This window comes from Lepidochelys kempii, chromosome 9 (assembly GCF_965140285.1).
Source record: "Lepidochelys kempii isolate rLepKem1 chromosome 9, rLepKem1.hap1, whole genome shotgun sequence".
NCBI classification, from domain to species: domain Eukaryota; kingdom Metazoa; phylum Chordata; order Testudines; family Cheloniidae; genus Lepidochelys; species Lepidochelys kempii.
This window is the reverse complement of record NC_136388.1, coordinates 49496044-49522666: the sequence shown is the minus strand read 5'-3', so window position 1 is coordinate 49522666 and position 26623 is coordinate 49496044. Positions and strand designations below refer to the sequence as shown.

At 43.6% G+C, this 26623-nt stretch overlaps 1 protein-coding gene across 2 annotated transcripts in view; it reads left to right on the top strand.

The window, feature by feature from the left end:
* C9H3orf70 (chromosome 9 C3orf70 homolog) overlaps window positions 1–26623 on the top strand; it is a 61192-nt gene that overhangs the window by 13959 nt on the left and 20610 nt on the right. The window contains exon 2 of one of the 2 annotated variants that reach the window (XM_073360268.2): window positions 17016–20593. The exons of the other annotated variant lie outside the window; for it this stretch is intronic. Within the exon in view, the coding sequence (XP_073216369.2) occupies window positions 17016–17572 (557 nt within the window). The 3' untranslated portion in view covers window positions 17573–20593. Of the gene's footprint in view, window positions 1–17015; window positions 20594–26623 lie in introns of those variants that run through there. 2 annotated transcript variants of the gene reach the window in all.

The following is a 26623-nucleotide window of genomic DNA, read 5'->3' as shown; positions in this document are numbered from 1 at the left end:
TTAGCAAGGACTGAAGCAAAATAGGCATTAAACACCTCAGCCTTCTTGATGTTGTTAGCTCTCCTTCCCCACTCAGTAAAAGACTGACACTTTTCTTTGTCTTTCTCTTGCTCCTAAAGCAGGGGTAGTCAATTATTTTTTGTCAAGATCCAAATTTCTTGGTCAAGGTATAGTCAAGGTTCGATCTCCAGAGAAAATAACACTAAAAACCCAATAATGATGATGATAAGTAAATAAAAAGATTTTGGGGTCCATTCAAAACTGTCTGGCAGTCTGGATTTGTCCTGCAGTCCGCCTATTAACTACCCCAATCCTAAGGTATTTAAATAACCTCTTCTTATTACCTTCTCTGTCCTTTGCTAGGTGTAACTCATTTTGTGCCTTAGCCTTTCTGGTTTTGTCCCCATGTGCTTGTGCTATTCTCTTGTTCTCCTTAGCAATTCATCCATGTTTCCACTTCTTACAGGATTCCTTTTCAGGTACGGTTACCGTGCGTTTGTATTTTCATGATCACTTTCACCCAAATTGTCTTCCACTTTCAGATTCACAACCAGTTCCTCCCTGTTGGTCAGAATCAAGTCTAAAATGGCTGCCCTCTTGATTGCTTTCTCCACTTTCTGAAACAAAAAGTTGTCCCCAATTCATTCTAAGAACATTTCCAACAGATATCTGGGTAGTTAAAGTTCCCCCATTACTACCAGGTCTTTTGTCTTGGATATGTCTGTCACTCTTGTAGTTCATGTTGCTTAATAACATCACTACATAATTTTCAAGACTGTTTCTTTAATATTTGAAAAGTACTCTGTGAATATAAAAGACCTTATAAACTAGATGTGGGGGGATTTTTTTGTTTTTTTTTAACCGGGCAACCAATAATCTTACTATTTGGTTGTTATATACACTTTTATTATACACCATGCCATAAATAGTCTTGCTGTTTTGTTGTTACAGGCACTTGTATTGTTTGTTCATTGGGCATAAAGGACTGTTGGTGCTAGAATAATTTGGGTAACCTGTAAGGGGGGTTTGGAAAATGCTAGCACATTTTTTTTAATGACTTCTGCTAAACATCTTCAATTATTAACAGTGAAATTTCCAAAAAAAAAAAGGAACAAATCTTTTCAACATTTATGCTGCGTGGTTACTTTTCCTTAATTGGGCCAATGAACACACAATGGTCATGTTCAAATTCTGTTTTATATGCACTAATGCAGTCTTAGTTCACAGCATTTCAGCAGCATGATTAAATAAACGGTGTTCATTTAAATATGGACAGTCAGGATAATATTTCTTCAAATGTTGTAAAATTCTTCTGTGAAAGCCATGTCCATCAATCCTTACCTCAGGGCTGGTGCCTTCCTTACAGCACCTTCAGGGGTGTGATGGGCCCAAGTCATAGTCCATCAGGTACAAGTAGCTGTTGTAGTTAACTCCAATAGTGTGGTATGGTGCTTTTTAATTCCCCTTACAGAGACTGGGGGTTCTCCTCAAAATATTTCCTAGTACCAAAGAAGTACAGAGGCTGGAGGCTGATCTTAATTCTAAGACAACTAAACAAGTTTGTGAAGCCTCAGAAGTTCATGATGTTGACTTTAGCAAATATAAGTCCTTCTCTAGAGGAAGTAGATTCATTTTCATCCCTCTATCTGTGAGATGTCTCCTTCCATATAACTATACACCCATTGCACAGGAAGTACGTACAGTTCTCCATAGGCCAAGATCATTTTCAGTACCAAGTGCTTCCTTTCGGCCTATCTTGGCCCCAAGTGTGTTTTTAGATCAGATGCGGCACATGGTTCTGCAGTACTATATTCAGTTCTGGATCCTGTTCCAAAGCTCCCTTCTCCTAGGGACACTGCTTGGAAGTCACCTGAAGTGGAGCACTCAGAGGGGCACTACTCAAGAAGGAAATGTACTAACCCTGTGCAGTAGCTGTAGCTCTTTGAGATGTGTCCCTATGGCTGCTCCACTACCCACCCTTCTTCCCCTCTGCTTCAGTTGTTCCGTAGGGGATGACTGAGTAGAGAAGGAACTGCGGGTGGTTCACCCGCATACCCTTATATAGCCTAAGTGTCTGCCACAAGGAGGCATAAGGTACATGCGTGGGTTGAACAGGTACTGTTAGCTAGTAATCACCAATCAAGGACTTGAGCGGCACTGTTACCCGCACGCTGTAGGACACCCCACCTTTACCCTTCTGTGAGCTCAAGGCCTACCCTGGTTGATTTAGATACCTCACCCTTTCCCATCTTGGGCTCAGGGCAAAACCTGGTCAATTTAAATATCCACCCTTACCCAGTTCCTAGGTCTAAGGGCGTACTCTTCTGCGGTTTGCAGGATCCTAGAGCAGTGAAAGAGGCTTATACAGTAATATCATTATCTTATATTTATTAACAATTACCAAGCAGAATACACATGCTAAGCTGTATTTTAGATGTGTCCCCTTATGGATGCTCACCAATCCTGATCATGCAGGTGGACTTTCCCTGTTGACCAGGCAAGATCAGTCTTGTCTATAACTTTGTTGTATGTCACGGTTGTGCGGAGGATTCTTAGCAGCTCTGATCTTAGGCTGTGTCTTAGAGGTGAGTTCTTCTTCTTCTTTTTCTTCAGCTGGTCTCCTTCGTGGACCCCAGTTTATATAGTGAAATTTGAGTCCTCCTTAGCTATATCTTAACCAATCATTTTACTAAAATATTACAACTTAATTCTTTGACCAATCCTAACCTATTGTGAAATAAATCTTTAACCAATCATACCTCACCACCTTAGTTGACTTAAATCTTACAAAATTAGTTATGCAACAGACAGAAACCATCAAAAAACCATACAGATAAATAACAAAGAAGTAGGGACCATAAAGGCAAAACAATAGAAGTATAGATTTTACAATCACAGCTGTTAAGTGACTCCTTGTCAGACAGAATGCCATCAAGCGAAATTTTCTTTAAACATCTTAAGAGATTCCTTGCTTATCTGGTGATGGTGGGTACTATTAGGAAGGGTACCTTCTTAACAGCCCAATATTACATTGTTTTGATATAATTTAGAAGGAATGTGAGGATGTGACTTCCTGCATCTTGGCTTATGGCTGCTGCTCTCCTAATATGGCTGCAGGGGAAAAAAAGGCCTCAGACCTTATAGCACATGAACATCTGAAGTGAAACATCCATAAGGGGACACATCTAAAAGAAGTACAGTTACTGCACAGGGTGATTAATGTTTCCTTATGACAAACAATGGCTAAAAATGATCCTAAATCCATATTTTAAAAACACGACCCGTTGCACCACATCTATTCAGCGTTCACCTCTCCACTAACTTTTGTGAAGACATCTGCTGACAAAGTAAAAAGTGTCATGGACAAATATCAGGCAGAGCTCAGTTTCAGACACTTCTTGTTTAAACATTTATGAGAGACCCCCAAGATTTTTATCCCATTATAAACCCTTTTATAAACACAACAGGAACTATGTAGCCACTACCAGTCTCTACTATAACAAAGATACAGCAGTACTTAATTTCTTCCTGGAGCTTATATACACAGTGAACTCTGCTTTTCATTGAATACAGGAAAGTATTATTTTCCATCTTTTGGACCAGAAGCCAAAGGAGAAAACAGCACATCTTAGATGTGTCCCAGGTTTTTTTTAGGAGAGCTATATCTTCCACATAAGCAGAAATGGCAAGAGTTCCAACAAACTATTTCCTGTGCATTTACCTGGTTCAATACCTGTACCTTGACAAAGCACTGTAAGTTACAGAAAGCATTCATCAGTGGAAGTGGTCTTCTGTAGCAGAATCCTTCAGCTTATTGTGTAATTCTGAGTTAAAAATATACATTAAATGGCAGATTAAAACATGTATAAATTGTTAAAGATGGGCGGCGGAAAACGTTTCACTAATGGTTTGATCCAACTCTTATTAACATCAGTGGAAAGATTCTATATGTTTCAGTGGGAGTTGGGTTAGGCCCTCTGTCCTTGGTGTAAGAACTGATGGTCCTGGCCTTTAAGATAGAAAGAGGTAAATTAGGCTTTGGTTGATTTTCTTTTCCATAGAAAGGAGATGCCCTCCAATCCAACCATTCCAGCTTTGTGTGAGGTGATATTTTTAATAAGTTGAAGGTTATTCTCTTTGAAATTCCCATAGTTTTTTTCAATAGGCATATAGCACTGTTAGTTGGTTACATTTACAGTCATTACGTTAGAGTAAGGAGGCTAAAATTACTTTGTCACAGATTTTTTATGTGATTCCTTCAGGGAGTATTCCTTCTCATCATCTCCTGGCTGACTCTTCCAAGCTGCAGAGCTCGGTGGGCATGGCTTCCTCGGAGAGAACTGATCCCATAAAACAAACATTTCATTTGTCTGTATGTTTAAAAAAAAATCAATTTGGGCTTAAAACTAGCTGTCTTTTAAAAAATAAAATATGTTCAATGCTTTTTAAAGATATGCTCCAGGTGCCAGTAACAGCAGCAGAAATCAGTTTATGTAGAAGATTTATTTTTCATAACGTGCAGAGCTCATCTGGGTGTGTGTTTGTATACAGGTCTGTAGAGTTTTTTGCCTAAGGCGATTCCAACTCTCCATTATGCTGCTCTTCATGGCTTGTCCTTGGGATATGTTTGACATATTTTCAGCTACTACAAGGTCAAACAACTTAGCTGGTAATCCTCTGTTTATAGAATAGCCACTGTTTCCCTCTACCCTGAAATTAGTGCCAGCGTGGCAGATTTCAGAGACATATTGTGAATTATGCCATTGCTAGCAGCATGCAGTAACAAACAGCAAACATCTCAGATTATACCTGATCTGTTCCCCACCTTTATTTTGATTTGTCAGCTTTTCTTTCAGAAGAGTAATTTAGACTGCTGCCTCCCTTTGCCTCCCCCCCCCCATATATGGGAAAACAAGGCTGTTGACTCAGACTTTAAGGCCAGATCCTCTAGACTGACCACCTGTACATTCTAGGGCACAGAACCTCACTCACCCACTACTGCAATAGACCCACAACCTCTGGCTGAGTTACTGAAGTCCTCAAATCATGATTTAATGACTTCCAAGTTACAGAGAATCCACCATTTACTCTGACAAAGTTATAAACTTTATTACTTTGAACATATAGATGGAAATTCAAGGCTTTTTCTATGTATATCTTGTACCATAGAGTGTATTTTTTTTTATATTTGAGTGCAAAGAAAAGACTCCAAATGTAAACAGTAACATGTGACTTCAGCAGTTTTGATCAGCTGACCATGTATGTATCAAACTGCTTCAGGTTCACAATGGAAAACACTAATCCGTGGATGTTTACTACTTTGTTAGCAATGGTCAGAGAGAACTCCTGAAGCTGAGGACATTATTTTCCATCTAAAGTGAACTTATTAGTTCAAGTGGCAGTAATTTCCCCTACAAACTAAATATTCCAGCATGCTGTAAGTCTTCTCTTGTTCTCTCCCTTTCCCTGCATTATATATTTCCCTGCATACACACATTTTTTGTTGCTTATTCCATCAGTTTCTCCCTCTTTCTCCTGCCCACCCCAACACCCATAGCTAAGGCTTGGAAAATCTAACAAACATCTAATAAACAGAGAATGAAGCCTACTAGCCAAAGTCAGATACAAAAGATGGGGCTGTCCCCTCCGCTGGGAAGGAGCATCAGCCTGCTGTCAAGCTAGCCCACTGCTTCCAGTTCTGGGATTCCTCACAGTGTTTTCCTTGGACTCAGCTTGAGAGTTCCAGCTTTTGCATTGGCCCCTGGCTTGTTGGTGTCCAAGTATAAATGCCCACCATATGCTCTGACACTAGAAAGGAGAGGGTCTATCCATTCATCCGCACCCCAGGTTACTTGGCCAAGGCATTGATCAATATTTTCCCATATTCTCAGCCTCCCTAAGCTGGAGGGATACACAAGCTTTATAAAAAGAAAAGGAGTGATCCAGACATAAGGGATAGAAGGAATTTATGTGAAAGGAGGAGGAGTGAGACACACAGCAAGTGAAGGAAGAACTGAAGGCAGAGAAGAAACACAAAATTAAGGGGTAATATGAAATTATTGAAAGGGTGCACAATACACTGGGAGAAAAAGGAAATAAGGAATAAGAAGGAAAATGGGGGGAAGCATCGTAGGAGAGAATTCAGCACTACAATAGGAATGAAGGATAAAAGATAAAAGTACTGTAATTTTAATAGTGTAAAAAAATTAAAATTCTTTTTACCCCAAAAAAAAAAGAAAAAAATTTATGGAAATTTTATGTAGCTCACGAAAGCTTATGCTCAAATAAATTGGTTAGTCTCTAAGGTGCCACAAGTACTCCTTTTCTTTTTGCGAATACAGACTAACACGGCTGTTACTCTGAAACAAGCTTTATAAAGTCTGTAAACCAAGTCCAATTTCAAGAAAAAGGAAAATTAGAATAACAGAGTTGAAAAATTAGTTTTCGAAACCAAAGTAAGTGAAGGAATGTGACTGAAGACAGAGCCTTCTTTTGAAACATAGGGCAACTTTTTTTCCAGTTGTTGCATAATTTAAGGCATTTTCCAACCTTTTCTATTAATCTCTTGCCTCCGGATCCCAGAAAAACTCATTTGGCAACAGAGAAACCCTGGAAGTTCTTCTTTCATGATTGACATAAATCTATCAGAGAGACAAGGTGGGTGAGGTAATATCTTTTATTGGACCAGCTTCTGTTGGTCAGAGAGACAAACTTACACAGAGCTCTTCTTCATGTATGAAATAAGCTTGAAAGCTTGTTTCTCTCACCAACAGAAGCTGGTCCGATAAACAATATTACCCCACCCACTTTGTGTCTCTAATATCCTGGTCATTGCTACAACTTCACAGCATAAATCAGTAATGGCTAACATGTCCCTTCATCACAATACAACTCACTTTGTTAATGCATTGAGAAGCCTGCGGTGGCTTTTAAATCCTGTATAGAGAAAGATGGGGGCATCTAAAATATTCTTCCTTTGTTGTTTTCATATCATAACCACTGTATTTTGTAGAAATCTTACTAAGATGCGTCAGCCTTACAATATCCTGCTGTGAAGCCTCTGCTTAGTGATGGGGAGATTATAATGGAAGGGTGGAAATTTGTACTGTAATTTAATTTTTTTGAAAGTAAAAAATATGAGGGAAAAATGCATGACTAAGGAGCTTGTTTGGTTATCTACAAACAAAAATGGAGCCTTAACATTTTTGACCAAGAATTCCCTTTAGGATTGGGCCCTTCTGTTTGGAAAATGACAGTGCTAGAAGAGGAAACTCAGACAGTGCAAACCAAACCTCTTTATACATGGTGATTGCCCAGAATCTTCAGCACCATAGATCAGTCAGGCAACTCATTATTATACTGCAACTACCCTCATAGTAATCACATGTTGTATATATAATAATTGTTGAAATGGATCTTTAATGGCCCACAGCTGGGTGGATTGTTACTGGTACCAGTGAAAATTTGGAAACAGTATGCTTTATTTATTTGAGTATTTGAGTAATTTATTTGAGAAAGAATCACACAAGCAGTGAAGGTTATAGAATACACATCTCTCTAATAAGCCTTCATTCCCCAAGCATAAAATCTCAGTAACAATGCTGGCCTTACACAGTATCCTGATTGGCAAAAAAAGCAGGTATAGCTACCAGTCCTAGATGGAGATTTCTCTTCTTCTCCCCTCTCAGGTACTTGGTCTGTCAAATGTCCCCCAAAGCAGGGTCTTGGGTACCCTGAGGCCTTCTGGTTCAAAAGTCCTACAAAAGTCCCTCCAATCAGGTCTTGATTACCCCAAGGCCTTCTGTTTTACAGCGTCATGGACCTCTTCAGACGTTAATTGGGGAACTAACTAATTTACTCTGCTTAGCATTTATGCCTTCCATTCTCAAAGGAGTCACGTGTCCCAGAAGTATGCCCTGTGGGCGTTTCATTACTTGTTTTCCTCTAATTCATATTTTAGAAGGGGGCTGCAAAATGGAGACAGACCAAAGATCAAGTGATGTTTACCCTCTCATCAATCCTTCACTTTAGCCTTGAGCATGATGCCATTCAGATGGGTCATTTTGACCCAGGTCAGTCTGTGCCAACCTCACTGATAGCATGTTTTTATGTTTCCTTTACCTGGTGAACTGGTTGTCGGCTGATATATTCCAAAGATTGATGTTGAAACATACACACAGATAGAGCCTCAAGTGCAATTTCAGCACTTTCAGTAAATTTCCACACCAACTGCCTGATGCAAAGAGAATCCTGCTCCCAGAATCCTCTAGCAAATTCAGACGTACCAAGTCATACCAAATTCATGCTTACCACATTCATTCATATCAGCCACAGTAATTCACAATAAAATGGCACCAACAATAATATTTGAGATGTAATGCTCTCAAAATACTTTACATAAAGGTGAGTATTATCTCTGTGGGTTTTAGCTCTCAGATGTTGACTGACTTGCCCAATGTCAAACTGAATCGGGATTAGAATGTATGTTTCCTGATGTTCCAGTCCCCGCTCTAAGCGTATTAAGCTGTACTGCATCCTCCGTGGTTTTTATCATATGACATTATTTGGCTATACTTATTTAGGACTATGCTATCCTTTTCCTCAAACAAAATGAAAATAATCACATATAGTTCAGAAAGTCCTCTGAATGGAGCAGGATCCTGACAAAGGGGTTAGCTTAGATGTGGGCATCATTCAAGGACACCAAAAGAAAACACAAAAGGTGTGTTGGCCGACACAAGGGGGAACCACATTCACACTCCGTGTGTAGTATGCACATTCCAATAGTACCCTGCATTCCCTACTCCTGGAATTGTAAGGCACACACCAAAGGGAGTGCACAGTGGTGGAACTTTTTGGAAAACCCCCCGAATGTGTCCTCAGAGATGGTAATTTTTAGACACTCCTTGTCCCCTTGCTGTGGCATGGAACAAACACCATGATTTTGGAGCCCTGTTACAGGCACATGCTGTACGTTTGTATTGACTAAAATAATAAAGTATTCTGTGTTTTCAAAGGACAGGATCCGCATTTTGAAATATGTTACACTTTGGCAAGCCAGCCAGGAGGAGTTGTGAGCTTCTGGTCCCTGAAGCTGGAAAACAACCCCTCCAGAGAACAGAACCTAAAGAGCTATATACATCTAGCACCTGCAGGGGTAGGCGTAGTGCAGGGGATATACTGAGCACAGGAAACAAAGATGGCTAGTGCTGAGCTGGAAAATATACGCAAACAGCTAGAGGGGCAGTTTTGCCAGCTATAGAGTGAAGATCTCATTATTTGTGATTTCTTAAATGTTTCAGGAGAGAATTGAAGCAGAGTTATAGGAAAGACCTGGTTAGCTCTAATTAGATATATTAATCAAGTCTCTGTCACTGGACCTAACCAATCGGCCACTAAGGAAGAAAACAAGAGAGAATTTAATCCCAGCAAGAGAGAAACAGCAGTACGAGCTCTGCAGTGTGCACCCCTGCTACAAATGGATTTCAAAGTAACAGGACAGATTGGATGTTCGAATCAGAAGGTTGGATGGAGTTTTTTCTAGTGCATACAGGAACAAGACCATGAAGGGGTTATGCAGAACCTTGAAGTAATGGAAGCAGTGGTTAAAGCAATTACCCCGGAACAAGTCCTTGGAGTTAGATGGAAGGAAATAGTACCATGACGTTACCAAAGCTGAGAATTTTAAGATCCTACTGTGAAGAGATGGATGCAACTGAACTGTATTGGAATCTTTCCAGTGCTGCCCAGGGTCCTGAAGATACACCTCAGGATTTCCTGGTACGTGCCTTGGATTTGTGACAAAGTACTGCTTGCGTCACAGGAAGCTGATTCCACTCTGAAGTACAATCCACTCCTTGTGCAAAATATGTTCCTTCTTTCAGTTTCCAGTGGGCTGCAGAATAACAACATTCAGACTTTACAATCTCTTCATCTGTGACTGAGCTATCTCCGAGATAGCTGTCACAGGTAAAGCTCTTTTGGAGAAACTAAATACTGTAACTGGCAGGAAAAGAGAAAAACACACAGTAGCAAGAGGGGCACGAGGAAAAGCTGCAGACCCTCTGTAGTACAACAGGCCTTTGTTGTTAGTGAGCCAGAGACTGATGAGATAGCAGCACCAATTAAAAAAACAAAACACTGTATATGTCACCAACTTAATGGATGGGATTGGAGAATTGAAGAGAGGCCTAGAAGAAATAAGAGCTACAAATGGAGATCGCCGTTATCAAGCTGGTTCTGAAGGCACCCCATCATGACAGAAGGAGACCACTCCAATCCACCCCACATAGAGCTCTTTGGAGGTGAGGCCATCCCAACTGCTAGATGGAGGGCAAAGATAATACATGCAACCACTCTGTGCGGTGTAGGAATGAAGAGCGCTACTAGTATGGATATCATAAAGACACCCCTTGGGATGGACTGGAAGGGAAACTACACCCAGTTGCTCCAATGGGACCTCGAGGGACCAACCAGCCCCAAAGGTCCCACAGAGAGACAGTCGCCATAAATAAGAAATTGAGAAACCCGTGGGACTAGTACAACTAGACATAGAACCATAGACATGTCAGACTGGAAGGGGCCTCTATAAATCACCTAGTTCAGTCCTCTGCACTGAGGCAGGACTACGTATTATCTAGAGCATTCCTGACAGGTGGTCTTCTATCCTGTTCTTAAAAATCTCCAATGTCGGAGATTCCACAACCTCCCTAGGTAATTTGTTCCAGTGCTTAACTACCCTGATATTTAAGAAGATTTCCCTAAGCTTCCCTTGGTACAATTTAAACCCATTGCTTTTTGTCCTGTCCTGAGTGATTAAGGAGACCAATTTATTATCCTCCTCCTTTATAACAACCTTCTACTTACTTGCAGACTGTTATCCTGTTCCCCACTCTTCTCTTCTCCAGACTAAACAAACCCAGTTTTTCCAGTCTTTTGTGGTAGATCATGTTTTCTCAGGGGTGAAAGTAACTTAAAATTCTTAACAGAATGGTCATATCGCAACCTCCCTTCTCACCTCCACTCCTACACACTTAACTTCATGGATCCCTTTGCATGACTTTGATACAGTAGCTGTCTGCTAGTTTTATTCTAGAGTACTGGCAGTAGCTTTAAGGGTACGTCTACACGGACGACGTTAAAGCACTGCCGTGGTGGCCCTTTGATGTGACTGTGTAGTCGTGGCTCCAGCACCGGGAGAGAGCTCTCCAGGCACTGTAGTAAAACCACCTCTGTGAGGGGAGCAGCTCCCTGTGCTTTCTGCGCTGCCACTTACAGCCCTGCAACTTTCCTCCCTCAGGGGTGTGAAAAAACACACTCCACCCCACCCCCTGAGCGATGGAAGTTGCAGCGCTGTAAAGTAGCAGTGTAGACAGTGCTACAGCGCTGGTAGCTATTCCCCTTTTGGAGGTGGTGTTATTACAGTGCGGGGAGATCCGGAGCCACAACTACACAGTCATGTTAAAGTGCTGTCGGCTGTGATTAGTACAGTTAAACCTAGCCTGTTTCACCCATTTGTACTGAACGCTTCGGCCACTTTCTTACCGGTATGCTGTACCAGCCCGTACTGGCATACTTTCACCTCTGTTTTTTCTAGACCTTTAATCTTTTTTTGTTGCTGTCCGCTGAACTTTCTCCAATTTCCACGTCTTTCACGAAGTGTGGTGCCCAGAACTGGACACACTGCTCTAATTGAGGCCTTATCAGTGCTGAGTAGAGTGGAAGAATTACCTCTCAGGTCGTGCTTACAACATGCTCACAACCTCTCAGGTCCTGCTTAATACATCCCAGAATGATGTTTGCTTTTTTTGGCAACTGTTTTTCATTGTTGACTCCAATTTAGTTTGTGATCCACTATAACCCCCAGATACTTTTTCTTCGCTACTCCTTCCTAGCCAATCATTTCCCATTTTGTATTTGTGCAATTGATTGTTCCTTACTGAATTTCATCCTATTTATTTCAGACTATTTCTCCAGTTTGTCAAGATCACCCCAAACCCATCATCCCCGGCTCCATCCCAGAGCCCTCACCCCTCCTGCACCCGAATCTCCTGCCCCAGCCCTGATCTCCCTCCCGCCCGCTGAACCCCTTGGTCTCAACCCAGAGCACCCTCCTTCACCCCAAACCCCTTATCCCTCAGCCCCACCCCAGAGTCTGCACCCCCAGCTGGAGCCCTCACCCCCCCCCCCAGCCCAGAGACCCACACTCTGAACCTCTCAGCTCTAGCCCAGAGCCCCCTCCTGCACCCTGAACCCCTCACTTCTGGTTCCACCCCAGAGCCCTCACCCTCTCCTGTAGCCCAACCCCCTGAGCCAGCCCGGTGAAAATGAGTGAGTGAGGGTGGGGAGAACGAGCGACAGAAGAAAGGGGGGATGGAGTGAGTGGGGGGCGGGGTCTCAGAGGAGTGGCAGGGCAAGGGTGTTCGGTTTTATGTGAGTAGAAAGTTGGCAACCCTATTTGATGCCCTTTGAATGGGGTTAAAGCAGCGGCATAATGGGACACTGGTGCACAGGTGTGCATAGTGCCATGCACATGGGTGAAGGAGACCCTTCCTAATGTACCAGAAAGGGAGCTCCTGGGTTGCTTGAGAGAGATCAAAGCCTGAGCCTCGCAGCTGCTACTGGCACCCCCACTGCCTGTGACAGGTGGGTTGAAACACATTTTCAGTGGCAGACCCCATACTGCTCCTGACTCAGGAGATGGAGAGTCCTGTTGTGTACAGTGTCATTGATCAGGTTGTTAAACAGCAGTGTCAGGAATGGCCAACCCACCGTGGTCATCTGTCAGCAGCTCTTCCCCATGTTCAGCAGAAAACAATGAATGTGTTGGTACTCTTTCTGAAGGCAATAAAGTCCAGGGACCTTGGTATGGTAGAAGTAGGGAAATGTGGGCTCAGTTAAAAAAGGGGACATAATACACTTGAAATGTTGGGCTCATAAATTGCCTTTCTGCTAGTCTAACAGTCATAGCTGAACCAGGGAGTCAGGGTCAGTGGCCGGAAGGGTTAGAGCATAGGGAGACCCTACTCCAAATTCTCCAGGGGTCATCGTGTAAAGTCAGTACTCCCATCAGTTCAACTTGCTGAATGGTAAAGTGTCCAGCCAAGTGTGCAGTGAAAACTTAGCGAAGGGCAGTCACTGTCCTTGTTCTGTGAGGAAAAAAACTAAAAATAACCAATACAAAGCAGTTTGATTTTGTTTGTATGTGTGTTAAGAAACTTCATCGCTAAGTTTTTATTTTGGAAGACACTGATGGCACAATGGACTTGTCTGTCAGAATTACACACTCTGCAGTGAGTGGTGGTAGACTATTGGGTAGAAGTGTATTTTTTTTTAATCTGGATTTTCTTTGGTATAATAACCTTAAAATGTGTCCTTTGTTCCTGGTTTTCTAGTGTGGTTGGTTTTAGAAAACAAACAACAACCTACTGTGTGTAAACTAGAGCCAGCCAAAATTTTTCAAATGAAAAGTTTTTTCTTTAATTAACCAAAAAAAAAAAAAAGTCCTTTTTTAATGAATTTTTTCACCAAAAAATCAATGTTTTTGAAAATTTTTGTGCCTTTCACAATTAAAAAAAAAAACCCCTATTAAACACACAATTGAAAATTTTTGTTCACCAAAAATCTGGTTTTAGGTAAACTTAAAGTGTGATGGTCATTTTGAATGGCAAACATTGGGCAGATTCATGTAAACACTTTTGAAACCCCCAGTTGGGTCTGTTACGACCTCTTCTAAACAAAAACCATGTAGAATTTTTTTTGCAACACTAGTTTTTCACTTGCAGGCTGGCTCTCATGATCTCTTCTGAAAAGCCCATTGCATTTTCACTTGTCACCCATGGCAGTGGGCTCAGGGGCAATTGCAGAAGTGCTTGTTTTGCCACAATTTCTGTCTGGCTGATCCTAAACTGGTGGCAGGAATGTTGAGTGCTCTGGACTCAGGGTTTGTGGGGTGGGAAGAAACCATCTTTCTTGAGAGCAGAGAGAAAGGGAAGTCCTCCTCTTCCCCTCTCCAAAAAAAGCAGCAGGGAGCAGCAAGAGAGCAATGGGTAGCTGCACTGGAATGCCCACAAGCCCCCAGAATCAGTGAGCAGGAAAACCTTGTTTCATCCAGGATATCATACCACTGCTCGGGGACCTCATATATCTGATCATATGTGAGGATTTCCATTGAGGGTACAACTCTCCACACAAGTATGTGAAATCTATGAGTGGGACATATCCTTCCTGTGAGAAGGATCAAAGAGAAGCAAATCTGGGCTGCTAGAGGGAGCTGTCACACAGTCTCTTTTGTCTCTATGCCCATGCCCATGTCCAATGTCTGTTAGTTCACTGGTTTGACAGCTTCTGGAGTCCTGTCCCAGTTCTGGTGCCCAGAATTCAAGAAGGATGTTAATAAATTGGAGAGGGTTCAAAGAAGAGCCATGAGAATGATTAAAAGATTAGAAAACCTGCCTTGTAATTATAGATTCAAAAAGCTCGATCTATTTAGCTTAATAAAGAGAAGGTTAAGGAGTGATTTGATCTACATGGGGGACAAATATTTAATAGTGGGCTCTTTAATCTAGCAGAGAAAGGTCTAACACAATCTCATGGCTGGAAGTTGAAGCTAGACAAATTCAGACTAAAAATAAAACATTACATTTTTAACAGTGAGAGTAATTAACCATTGGAACAATTTACCAAGAGTTTTGGTGGATTCTCCATCACTGACAATTTTAAAAACAAGTTTGGCTGTTTTTCTAAAGGTTCTGCTCAAGGAATGATTCTGGGGAAGTTCTCTGGCCTGTGTTACACAGGAGATCAGACTAGATGATCACAGATGATGGTCCCTTCTGGCCTTGGAATCTGATATTACGCTCCACAGCACTCAGTACTGGGATGGCTACAAATGATCCAGTCATCAATTCCGCTGCTGGTACCAGGCCTAGCGCTGAACCAGGATAGGGTTGAAGTGAAGAGAGTTTGGTGTGATACTGTTCGTAGTGATAATTCACACCCTTGTAACACATTAGGGCTTTTGAAAAGGATGATCAGGACATAGGCCAAGTTGAGAGTTTAAAAATGCACCTAAATCTTCATGACTCCCAGCTTGTACAGAGGTAGGAGACTATTTGCAAGACCTACTAAACCATGGATAAAGAAAAGGAGTACTTGTGGCACCTTAGAGACTAACCAATTGGTTAGTACTCCTTTTCTTTTTGCGAATACAGACTAAATTAACAGCTGCTACTCCTAAACCATGGATGTGTCATTAGGTCCAGCTCTGTGTCTCCTAGAGGTTGTAATATTTAGACATGCCCTGCCCTGGCCGGTTGGGGTTGCTGTGGTCTGACGCTGTTCTCACAGAGTCCTGAGTCTCTGTTCTGCATGTCTGTGCTGTATGTTTGCACTGATGGAAATAATAAAGAATCCTGTGCTTTAAAGACAAAATCTGTGTTTTGAACCGTGTTAGGCAGTGCTGCACCTCGTCATCAGCAAGCTAATAACTGTATTTCCTTTTAAGCTACATCTTCATAATAAGAATGAGAGGAAATGCCTTCCATTCACCTTGAAACAGTCCCCTTGCTCAAAAACCCCTTGTGGTTAGCAGCCTCAAAAGGCAAGCACCCGTAATCTGCTAAAGAATGGCTTATGGTAGGCCCTGTACTTACATAAAAAGACAAATTGCTCTGCAAGAAAGGTCATACAGTCCCATGTTTAAAAGAATTCCCAAAGCAAATATAGAAATCAAACTAAATACAGCTAGAAACAATCCAGTTAGAGAGGCCCCAGTGCCCCCTGTAAGTGGGAGATTTTTTTGAGATTCAAATGAAATACGTCGTGAAATGTGTTTTTGACTATGGATGGTTAAGCCACAGGACTGGGAATGGCAGACTTCTAGAGAGTCAAAAAGACCAAGATGCTAATGAGGGGGAATTGCAACAAAAATCTATGTCTTTGATATTCAATTTCTTGCTTACACACTTAAACATTTGCTCTGGTATATGACTATGTGTGCCTGTATGGTACTTTGCCTCTGGACCAAAAGATGGTAACTTCATACTGCACACCCAGGCTTGGCTGAGCACAGGCAGTCCATTACTCATGGTAGGGTGTGCACCCCTTCCGAACAGAAGTTATGTGGATGTCCGTACAGCTCAGATGTGTTAGTTTAGAGTCCAGGGTACTTGTAGGGAAAAAAAGATGTAGGATAAACAGTGTTCCTTCTCCACCTATGGTGGATGTCTACACTGCCTGAGCTGTTGTTAAGCACATAATGGCTACTTTGTTTGCTTTCCTCCTGCTTACCTACTTACAGCTCTGGCATTAGAAATTTTAATAATTTTATAGCTTAATTTTTTCTTCTTAGATAACCCCCCCCCCTGTGCTTGTAACTGTTCTGTAATTGAGCTTTATAGTTTGTGAAAATCATAGTAAGACTTAAACCTTTTAAAAGGTAATTATGTAAACTAATTGCTGCATTTTATGGTCCTTTGAAGTAGTCTCAGATTTCTGTCTTTCATAACAAAGTACTGGTTTTCAGCTCTATCTCCTTATTTCTTTCTTTAGCGTAGCTCTACAGTGTTGGAGTCCACTATACAACCAACAGAACCCTATTTTCTTATTACATAGCCAGAGAATCAAAATGCCATAGGCACTCGAAGAGCTTTGGAGTTCCCTTATTTTCTGCCTTAAAATTCCATCTGCTAACTACATAGAGGCCGTTTTGAGACTAGAGAAAGGGAAATGCAAATACACGAATAAAATAAACTCACTTTGACAAAGAACAGACTAATTAATGTTAAAATGATTCAGTTCACCAAAGGAAATATCTGTCAGAACTGATCCCTGTTTAAAAGACAAGATTAATGTGAAATATTTTTCACAGGAGTTTTCTGACTGCTTTCTTTTGTTTTTTTTTTAAACCAGTTTGGTGAAACACCATGTATTTTTGTTCTGTATTGATGAACTAATAATAATAAGATGATATAATCTGTTTGTAGCAATTATGGTTTTTAACTCTCTTTATGCAGGTAAATACGTCTATCAGCCAATGACTCCTGTGGGACAGCTTCCCAGCACTGAAATACCTATCCGACCTAGGGAATCCACAAACACCATTCAGATCTCGGTCTCGCTCACTGAACGCTTCTTGAAGTTTGCACCTGTCTTCCAACTGCCATTACCCCCCGACTCCCCACGATACTGCACAATTTCCGACCTTTTTATCGACAATTATCGTGTGAAATGCATCAATGGGAAGATGTGCTATGTCCAGCGGCAGCCTCCCGCTGCGCCCCATAAAATAAAGCCTGAGGAGCTTGCTGTTCGCAATGCCTTAATTTCAAGAGAGACCAATAAACCAAAAATAGATCCCTGCTCTTCCCCTTCCAGCTCCGAGGACTCTGGGATCAATGCTGTTGGGGTTCCCTTTATGGAGTCATGTGATGAGGACACTGAAGAGGGGGCCGAGCTAAGTTCTGAAGAAGATTATAATCCAGACAGCAGTTGGGAGCCAGACGAATGCCCCCTTCTGTTGCCCTCACCATGTGAACTGGAAGTGATCGAGACTATAGAAACCACAGTGTGACATGCCATGTTAGAATCAGTCCTGCGTACACTAACCAATATTGCTTTTATAGCATTTATATTTGCTTTCTTTCTGACAAGTCCTTTTTCCCATTGCACTTGAGACTTTTCAACCTCCTCACAGAAGAGCAGTACCAAGACTTACACATCAGTGAGTTAGTTATTTGAATAACTAATTCTACCAATTAATTTTAATGCACTCCTTCACTAATCGGATCTCCCACTTCTACATTTAAGCAATGTTAAAAAATTATATGGCTTTTATGACAAAGTGGGCCTTATCTTAGTCTGGGTCACTTCCTTTGCAGTTAATTGTAACAGGACTCGCACCCTCCTGCTGTTTTCCTCTATCGGGACATTTATGATGTACTTTCACAGCACAGGGGATATTACAAAGCAGCATGGGGAAGGTTATGCAGTTGGCCTGATGGCCGAGAAGTCTTTATTCTCTCCTTCTGTCACACAAACGCATACATCTACGCCCAGTTGGAGATCCGAAGTACTTCCTCTGTCCTCCTCCCAAAGGCTCCCCCGATAGCACACCCCTTTCTCCAGTCCAGATGTGATTCCTTTCAAACCCTCTCAGTTCCTCCTCTTCCAGCTTGTGAGAGAGCAGTGCAAAGTGCCTCCTACCCTCTTCCAGGCTATGTGTAATGTGTCCACAATAGCTGAACTCCTGATAACTCAAAAGCCGGGATTGAGCTAAACTCCACTGATGAGTGAATTGTTTTGCTGCCAATACATCATTTAGCCAGAGCCAGCCATTCTTTCTTCTGACTTAAACAAAAAAGAACGGCGCTAGTTTTTGTTTTTATTTTAGGTGAAGATTTCGGTTGTAAAACAGGCTACTCTGGATTTAGCTGTGAAGTGACAGCTAAAGGAGAGAGCTCAATCAGAAATTGTTCTAAAATAACATGAATGTTCTGTGAAGAACCATCCTGCATTGAAAGGGGGGTGGGATAGATGAACGAATAGTTCGGTTCTGCCCTTTGTCTGAATATTTGCATTATCTTTGTTTTGATTAGGGTTTAGTTTAATTGGTCCAAACTACTGCCATTGCTAAGACCAGGTCTGAACGTGTCTGACTGTCTTTAAGGCAAGCTCTAAAGACAACAGATTGGGGTGAAGAGTTGCAGGACAGAAAATGGCTAATTGGTCTAACACTTTTCCTCAAGCCCTTCTTTCTAATTTGACCTCTTAAATGTATTTATGCCATTTCCTCCGAATTTTAATTTATTGGCACTGATTAGATGAAAATCTTGATAAACAAGGATTATCTACCTTAACTAAGCTTTAAAGACCCAATGTACATGTATCGTTGTAGCGTTGTTAAACCATACTGGGTTACAGTTACCAATAGTCGTGCTATTAAGAAATACACGTCTGTGACACCTTCGTTTGTATGTGTGTATTTTAGCTGGAGAATCCTAAAGAGGTACTCTCTAGCCAGTTCAACAGTTAGACATGGATGGATTCTAAATGAAACTTAAGCAAGATGGGAAAATAAACATTTTTCTGACCTTATGCGTCAGTCCCTTGACAACCTCTAAATGTATTGTTCTTTGAAAAGTTCTGTACGACTGAACCAGTTAGGTATAGTCATAATAACAGTTCTGCTTCTGACTGTAAACATAGCCTTCTTGTAATTCTTTTGTTTGCTATTTACCTTTCAAAATTATTGGAGAGAATAAGGATATATAAACGTACAGGTTTAGTTATCAATACTAGAATCTCTTATTCTATGTTGTAGAATGGAAAAATCTTTACCACTCTATCCTGACTTATTGCTAATTTTTATACACTTTGTAATCAACACCTTTAGAAAATATTTAGACAACAGTGTGTGTGGTAGGAATTTAACATGAATTGTTATATAAAGTAATATTGTACTTTTTGACTAAAATAACACTTTGAGAGGAGAAATAATAGGTTTTATAGTTTTGATGAAGTATATAAACAGTGCAATGCTTGTTAAACAGATGAGGAATTCGGCCCTTGTGCATGAGCAGATACAGTCTTACCAAGCACTTAAAGAAACATGCTGTTTGGTTGACATTTAAAGGAAGATTGTAGAAAAAGCTATTTAAATGGGGTTTGTTTTTTTAATATGGGATTAGTCTTTCTTGGGTAACCAGGGTTTTTACTTGGTGGCGGTCTGTCTTAAGCATTAATTTAATTAATGCTATTGAATTTGTATTATAATCCTTCAAATGTAATTTGAGACTCTGAGGAATCTGAAAATCTGTCATCTTGTGGCCTGCCTGGCTGACTTAGCCCCCTGGAGGGGTTCTTCCTGTTGATGTCTAAGTGTATTTTCAGGGATCTAACATTGTCAGAGGGGCCCTGTTGGAGAGAACAGTGGAAATAATTACAAATTATATTTTGGTGAGGGAATAGAATATTGAAAAGGGTAACCTGAGTGCTCAGTAATCTGAAGGGGGAGACCTCCCCTTCTTCCTTTGAATTTACGCGAGCACGTCTGCTGTCAGCAGGGCTATAGTAGTGTCTAGTGAAAAATAGTTGGGTGGTCATGACTAAGATTAACTTAATTTCCTCTGGTGACACAGATTCCATATCATTGTGTCAGGATACATTTCTTTCCAAACTGTTAGTAATTACTGTGTGTGTCTCTTTACCATGATCTGTTTAAAAGTCTTAAGCACAATGGGCTAAATCCTAACTTGTATTACACCCCATGGATTTTAGTGGAGTGCTTGGGGATAGGGAAGGGCAAGATTTGGGGAAATGTTTTAACAGCTAATTCTATAATGCATTTCTCAAATTTATGTTCAGTTCTTGAACCAGACTCTGAACAGATCACTCTGTGTGTACTACTTCAGAAAAATACTACTTTCTTAAATAAATGTGATTTGTTTTCTTTTGCACAAGCACAGGCTTAGGTAGATTTCTTTTAAAGAATACCTTTCTGATATCAAAGTTACACGTTCTAATTTGAGTGACTGAGGAGTGTCCTCTTTCAGGTGTATGTATTTCCTCTTTAATAAAATACTAAACCACTGCAGCACAGCTTGTCTTAAGTAACTCTGTATTCCACATATTAGAGTGACGGGTTTCACAGTTCTGTTCGGTAAAGAAACAATCACTCTGGCCCCAATTCAGCAAGACGTCTAACTTTCTGGGCAGAAGTAGCTGTGTTGAAGTCACGTGCTTCAGTATCTTGGAGCCTTGATCACAAACATTGTGTGAAAGTTTAAACAACACAAGTTCTGACTTGAATTTAAATAAGTGAGATACTGGTGTCCATGCTTCCAAAAGGATGTTAACAAATTGGAAAGGATTCAGAAAAGAGCTACAAGATGATCTGAGGTCTGGAAATCAGGTCATATAGTGAGAGAGTAAAGAAGCTCAGTTGATTTAGTTTATCTAAGAGAAAGGTTGCAGTAACTTGATCACGGTCTACAAGTTCCTACATGGGGAAGGGATTTCTAATAGTAGAGATCTTTTTAATCTAGCAGAACATGGCATAACAAGGTCCCATATTTGGAAGCTGAAGCGAGACAGACTCAGACAAAAGGCAGGTACACCTTCTTAGCAGTGATGTAATTAACTATTGGAACAATTTATGTAGTGATGTGGTGGATTCTCCATCATGGTTTTTAAATTGAGACTGGATGCCTCTTTAAATTATGCACAAGTAGTCAAATAAATTATAGGCTTGAAACAGGAATAACTGGGTGGCATTCTATGACCTGTTTTGTGCAAGTGGTCAGACTATACTAGTGTTTCTCAAATGTGGCCACCTGCAGCCCCCAGAGGCATTTTTTGCAGCCACAGCCTCCTGGATAGTGGCTCCTCACCCAGGGCTGCCAGCAGGAGTTGGGCCCAGCCTTCCTCTGAAGCCACAATGCCAGAGGAACAGGCAGCTGGTGTGAGTTCCCCACCTTCCCGGGGTGGTGGGGCTTGGGCTTCTGGTTTCAGCCCTGGGATGGCAGGCACCAGCCCCTGGCCACAGGGCTTCAGGCTACATCCCCCAGCTGGGGGGCTTTGGGCGCCAGCCCTGGGCTCACCCTCCCCATCATCCTGGCCCCCACTGCCTCCCTACCCACCTCTCCATCCATGGCTTAATTCTGGCTTGCCAGGGCTGCATAAGTCTGCTGTGAAAAGCGATATTTGTATGTTTGTTTATCACGTTTCACTGTCTCCCAGCTAGTTAGTAAGTCTGCTGTGAAAAGTGATACATACAAATAATAATTTTCACAGCAGCAGCCTTACTAGCTAGCAATTTTTTTTTTAAAGGCAGCCAAAAAACCCCAACAAAAACACAAGAATGTGCAAAGCACCTTATGTTGTTTCTATTCTGTTTAGGCCCAGTAAAGAATAGACAACTGTACATTATTTTTTATTATTGAGTCTGCAAAAAACCCCTACATAAATACACATGTCCAAATCATTGTAATTTATGTGCATACTTATTTGTTTGGCCTAAAGTTAATTAAGCATTTTACGAAAAATTGCCAGAGCAGCCCCCAGCAAGAGTTGGTGGCTGCACGCTAAGGCCACCCAAATATGTCTTGAGAACTCCTGGACTAGACTCTCACATGGCCCCTTCTGGCCTTAAAAACTCTGAATGCAGTAAATGAGTGGCGAGGAATTTGTGACCTGCAGATTGCTTTCTATTTCAGCCACTGGTTTTGCCAGTCAGCTATGTAGGACTGGCAGGAAAGATGCAAAGTACAGCCATCAGCCAGTGAGGGCGATCAAAAGGAAGATTACTTTTAGAAATGGGGTTCAGAGGCATGAAGCTTAAAAGGTACATTAGTACCAAAGAGTAAATATTACTCCATCCACCTTGCTTTTAACCCAGAAGAAAAGTTTATAATGACATAACATCAAATGACTTGCTAAAAATTATTTCCTCTCCTAGTTATGATGTTCTTGGGTGCTTCTTACCTAGACTTGCAGACACAGCAGAGGACAGATGTGCAGTGCAGCTTCAGCATAAATATTGCATGACCAGAGTTGTAGTTAAAATAATCTTTAAAAAAACATGTCAGAAACTTGGAGTTTGGGGCTGGAGATTGGCCCCAGTGGCTTCCTGTGGCCCTCTGGCAACACAAAGGGGTCACAGCCATCGGCAATCAGGCCTCAGCTGGTAGAGCCGTCCCATCACTTGTCATATGGACTCGGCGCCTAGCTTCTAATCATTCTCACTCATTTGTGAACCATCTGTTTCTGCGCTCTGCTTGGGGGTGAGTAAGGTGCACCCAGCATTGCGGGGGGGGGGAGGGGGGAGCCACTGCTCTCCAGCATGGCATTGGGGCTCTATTAGCCCCATACTGTTCCTCCCTGCCCTTGGGGTTGTTGTCACCTCTGCTTTAAGACGGTGTGAAGATTTCTCTCATGACTGGAACAACTCAGCTGTACCCCATTTGGGTCAAGCTAGTGGGTTAATAGTTAATTTTTGCCACATTTCAGCCACTTCTATTTTAGGTCTTAACACATCGCCCCCTTGTGCTGTGCGGCTGTGTACTAACTGCTGCTGTGTAACTGTTTTCTGACTGAGCCTCCCATCCGCAAATCCACCCCTCTTGGCTGGTGCCTGAGGACAAAGAAAAGTGTTTCTGCAAAGTGTGGGGAATAATGTTGACTAATCAGGGTCATTTTAAATCTTATCCCATGACTTTTGCCTCCCTCTTCTCAAAACTGACTTATTACTGACCCTCTCCACCTATATCTGAAGACAGATGCAATGGAGCACAGTGAGTATTGTTGTCTATCTCAGGAGGGGGAGGGGCCTGTCCTGCCCCCACTGTTGTGAATGAAATGTCAGCAGAAGCAGTGGGTGATGTGACAGACTCAGTCCAGAAGGATCTAAGAGAATACTAGCTCTCTCACTGCTAAAATCCCCTCCCCCAGTCTAGGGAGGGGCTACTAAACCTAGAACCCAACTGAGTTCAGGGGACAGCAAAGGCAATAACGGGAACAGGTGTGGGGGTCAGAGGGCCAAAACTAGGGAACCAGAAGGAGACACCAACCAGAGAACCCTGGACAGCGCCCACTGCTCCTCAAAGGTATTGGGAGAGCCGGCAGATGCTGCCCAGGGGAACTCTCCCTGGATTCGTGAACAGATAAAGGAACGAAAAACAGCCCCACAGTCACAGCCCCCCCACCCACAACCTCCTCTCCCTGGTGTTATGAATGGCCACCTTAGCCATGGCCAGGAGGAGTTTGACAAGGTGGTCCTGTGACTTCGTGGGGCCTCAAATCGGGTGTGCATAAATAAACAAGTGGGGGGGGGGGGAGAAGTGCAGCCAGAACCTCAATAAGAGGTACTCGAGGGGCTGCAGCCTGGTGCACTGAAGATACGCGTGCAGCAGGGTCTCCCTCACGCCACAAAAGGGACAGGCTTCAGGGACAGAAGTGAACCATGCCAAGTACATGCCCGTGCTCACGGCTTCATGGAGGAGCCGCCAGCTGCTATCCCCGGCAGGCTGCAGGACTAAGATGGAATATAAACTGGCTCACTGGGGTTCCTCACCCTCTACTGCTGGTAAAAGGTCCCGCTCCTTGATATCTGGGTGGGACATGAGGGTGGGGAAATGAAGCGTATGCAGCACGAGCACGTATAGATGGTCTCTTGATGTGGTTCGAAAACAGACTGGCTGCAAGACACGCAGCCAGCTCAGGGTATGAGGAGGGGGAGGCCGGGAAGGCTCATGGGGCAGGGGACCAATGGAAAGATCCGGAGGGCCTGGAGTGAGGGGCAGGCGGGGTGCACCCTCTTGCAGGACCCACTCAAGGAAATCCCGAGCTGCAGGGGACAGGGCTGCCTCCTGGAGAATGCACCAGGGGGTTTTAAGGGTGGAGAGCCCCTTGTGCCGACCGAGCAGCAGGGGATCCACCCAACCCCCCAAGGGCGTAGTCCAGGAGGTCTCTGATCTTGGTGACTCCTGCCAGAACCAACCTCTGGCGCACCAAGGGGGACTCCGCCACCTGCACACAAAGATGAGGATTGTGTAGCAGGGGCTCCGCGAGGAGATCTAACCCCTCGGTGGCCACAAAGGACCTGGTTGCTGCCTCCAGACCTGGAGGAGGTCCTGGTAGAAGACCAGCAGTTCGGAGAGGTCTCGCAGAAGAAAACTCAGATGGAGAAAAAAGAGCTGCCGGTCATATCGGAGCCCTGCAGATGGCGGAGGAAGGCATGCGCCAATATGCTCCACGACAAGCCACCTGCACTATAAAGGAGTCTCTGCAGGGTCTGGAGGTGGAAGACATGGACCTGTGTGTGCAAACACGTCAGGCCCTGTCCTCCCTCCTCCAGGGGGAGATGGAGAACCCCTGCAGAGACCCAGTGCAGTCCCGGCCAAAAAACCTCCAGAACCAACCTCTGGAGGTTGGCCAGGAACATGGGGGGTGAGTACAGGGTGTTGAGCCAGTGCCAGAGCATGGACAGGACCAGCACTCTCCCCCAAAGGGAGAGGTACCGGAGCAGTCCTGTCCAGCCCTGCAACAGCCCAGTTACCCTGCTCTCTAAACCGGGCCAGTTCTCCAGTAGAGACGGATGTGTGGCAGAAAAGTAAATGCCAAGATAAAGCAGCGGACCCGCACTCCACCAGATGGGCTGAAGCGCGGGTGGGAGGGAGCTCACCCGCCACCCGGCCCGAGCTCTTGACCCAGTTGACCTGGGTGGAGGAGGCTGCTGAATAAATAGCTTGGCAAGCCTCCACCCGCACCAGGTCTTCTGGGTCCAGGACCACGTCGTTGGCATACACTGCCAGGAACAGCCGCACCTCTGGCTCATGTGGCACCAACCCTGTCAGCCTCTTATGAAGGAGATGGAGGAAGGGCTCAATGGCCAGAGTATACAGCTGACCTGACAGCAGACAACCTTGATGCACTCTTCGCCTGAAGCTGACAGGTGCAGTCAGTGTCCCGTTGAGCCTGACCAGACACTCTGCGGAAGCGTACAGCACCTGGAGAAACCTCACAAACCAGGGCCCGAAGCTGAATGCCTGCAGAGTGCCCAGGAGATGCTCATGGTCAAACGCCTTCTCCTGATCCAAAGACAGGAGGGCAAATGACAGACCATCCCTAAATCCAAGCTCCAAGAGATCCTGGACCAGATAAAGATGATCAAAGATGGTATGGTCCGGGACGGTGTAGGTCTGGTCAGGATAGACCACGTCCACCAGCACAGACCACAGCTGCAGCGAGATGGCCTTCACCACGACCTTGAAGTCCGTGCTGAGGAGTGAGATGGGATGCCAATTTTGGAGATAGCTGAGGTCCTCCTTCTTTGGCAGTAAGGCGAGCACTGCTCGCCTGTATGACAGTGGGAGGACCCTGCTCTCTAAGGACTCAGCCCAGACAAAGACAAGGTCCAGGTTGAGGATGTCCCAGAGCACGTGGTAGAACTCCACGGTCAGCCTGTCCATGCCCAGAGATTTATTGGTGGACATGAGACGGAGGGCTTCCGAGAACTCTGCCAGAGTGACAGGCAGCTCCAGCCGGTCCCAGTAGCCCGTGCTGACCGTCAGGAGTTCATCCCAAAGCACTCCGCAGGCATTGGCATCGGTTGGATCTGGGGAGAAAAGGTTAGCGTAGAAGACCCGAGCCCTCTTGCACATCTCCACCGGATCCGTGAGGGGTGTACCATCAGCTGCCAAGAGGCAGATGATCTGCTTTTTAGCTCCCATCTTCTTCTCCAGGGCATAGAAGAAGTGGGAGCCGCGATGCATCTCCTGCAGGAGACGGATGTGGGATCGAACAAAGGCACCCCAGGCCCGAAGATAGTCAAGGGCCTGGAGTTCCTCTCACTTCTGCCAATATGCTCCACAGAGGGGTGGATTCACGGGGCTGGTGGCCAGATGCCTCTCTAGCGCTAAAACCTCCCGTTCCAATTGCTCTATCAACACATCCCTCTGCCTGCTGGCGCCCCGGGTGTGGCTACAGCAGAAGAGCCAGGCGTGCACCTTCCCTGGCTTTATTGTGGGCTTTATTGAAATGCCAATAGGCCAGCCCTGGCCTCTCCGAAGAAAGAGAGGCCGTCACGGCCACCAAATGGTGGTCCGAGAACGGGTCCGGCCAAACG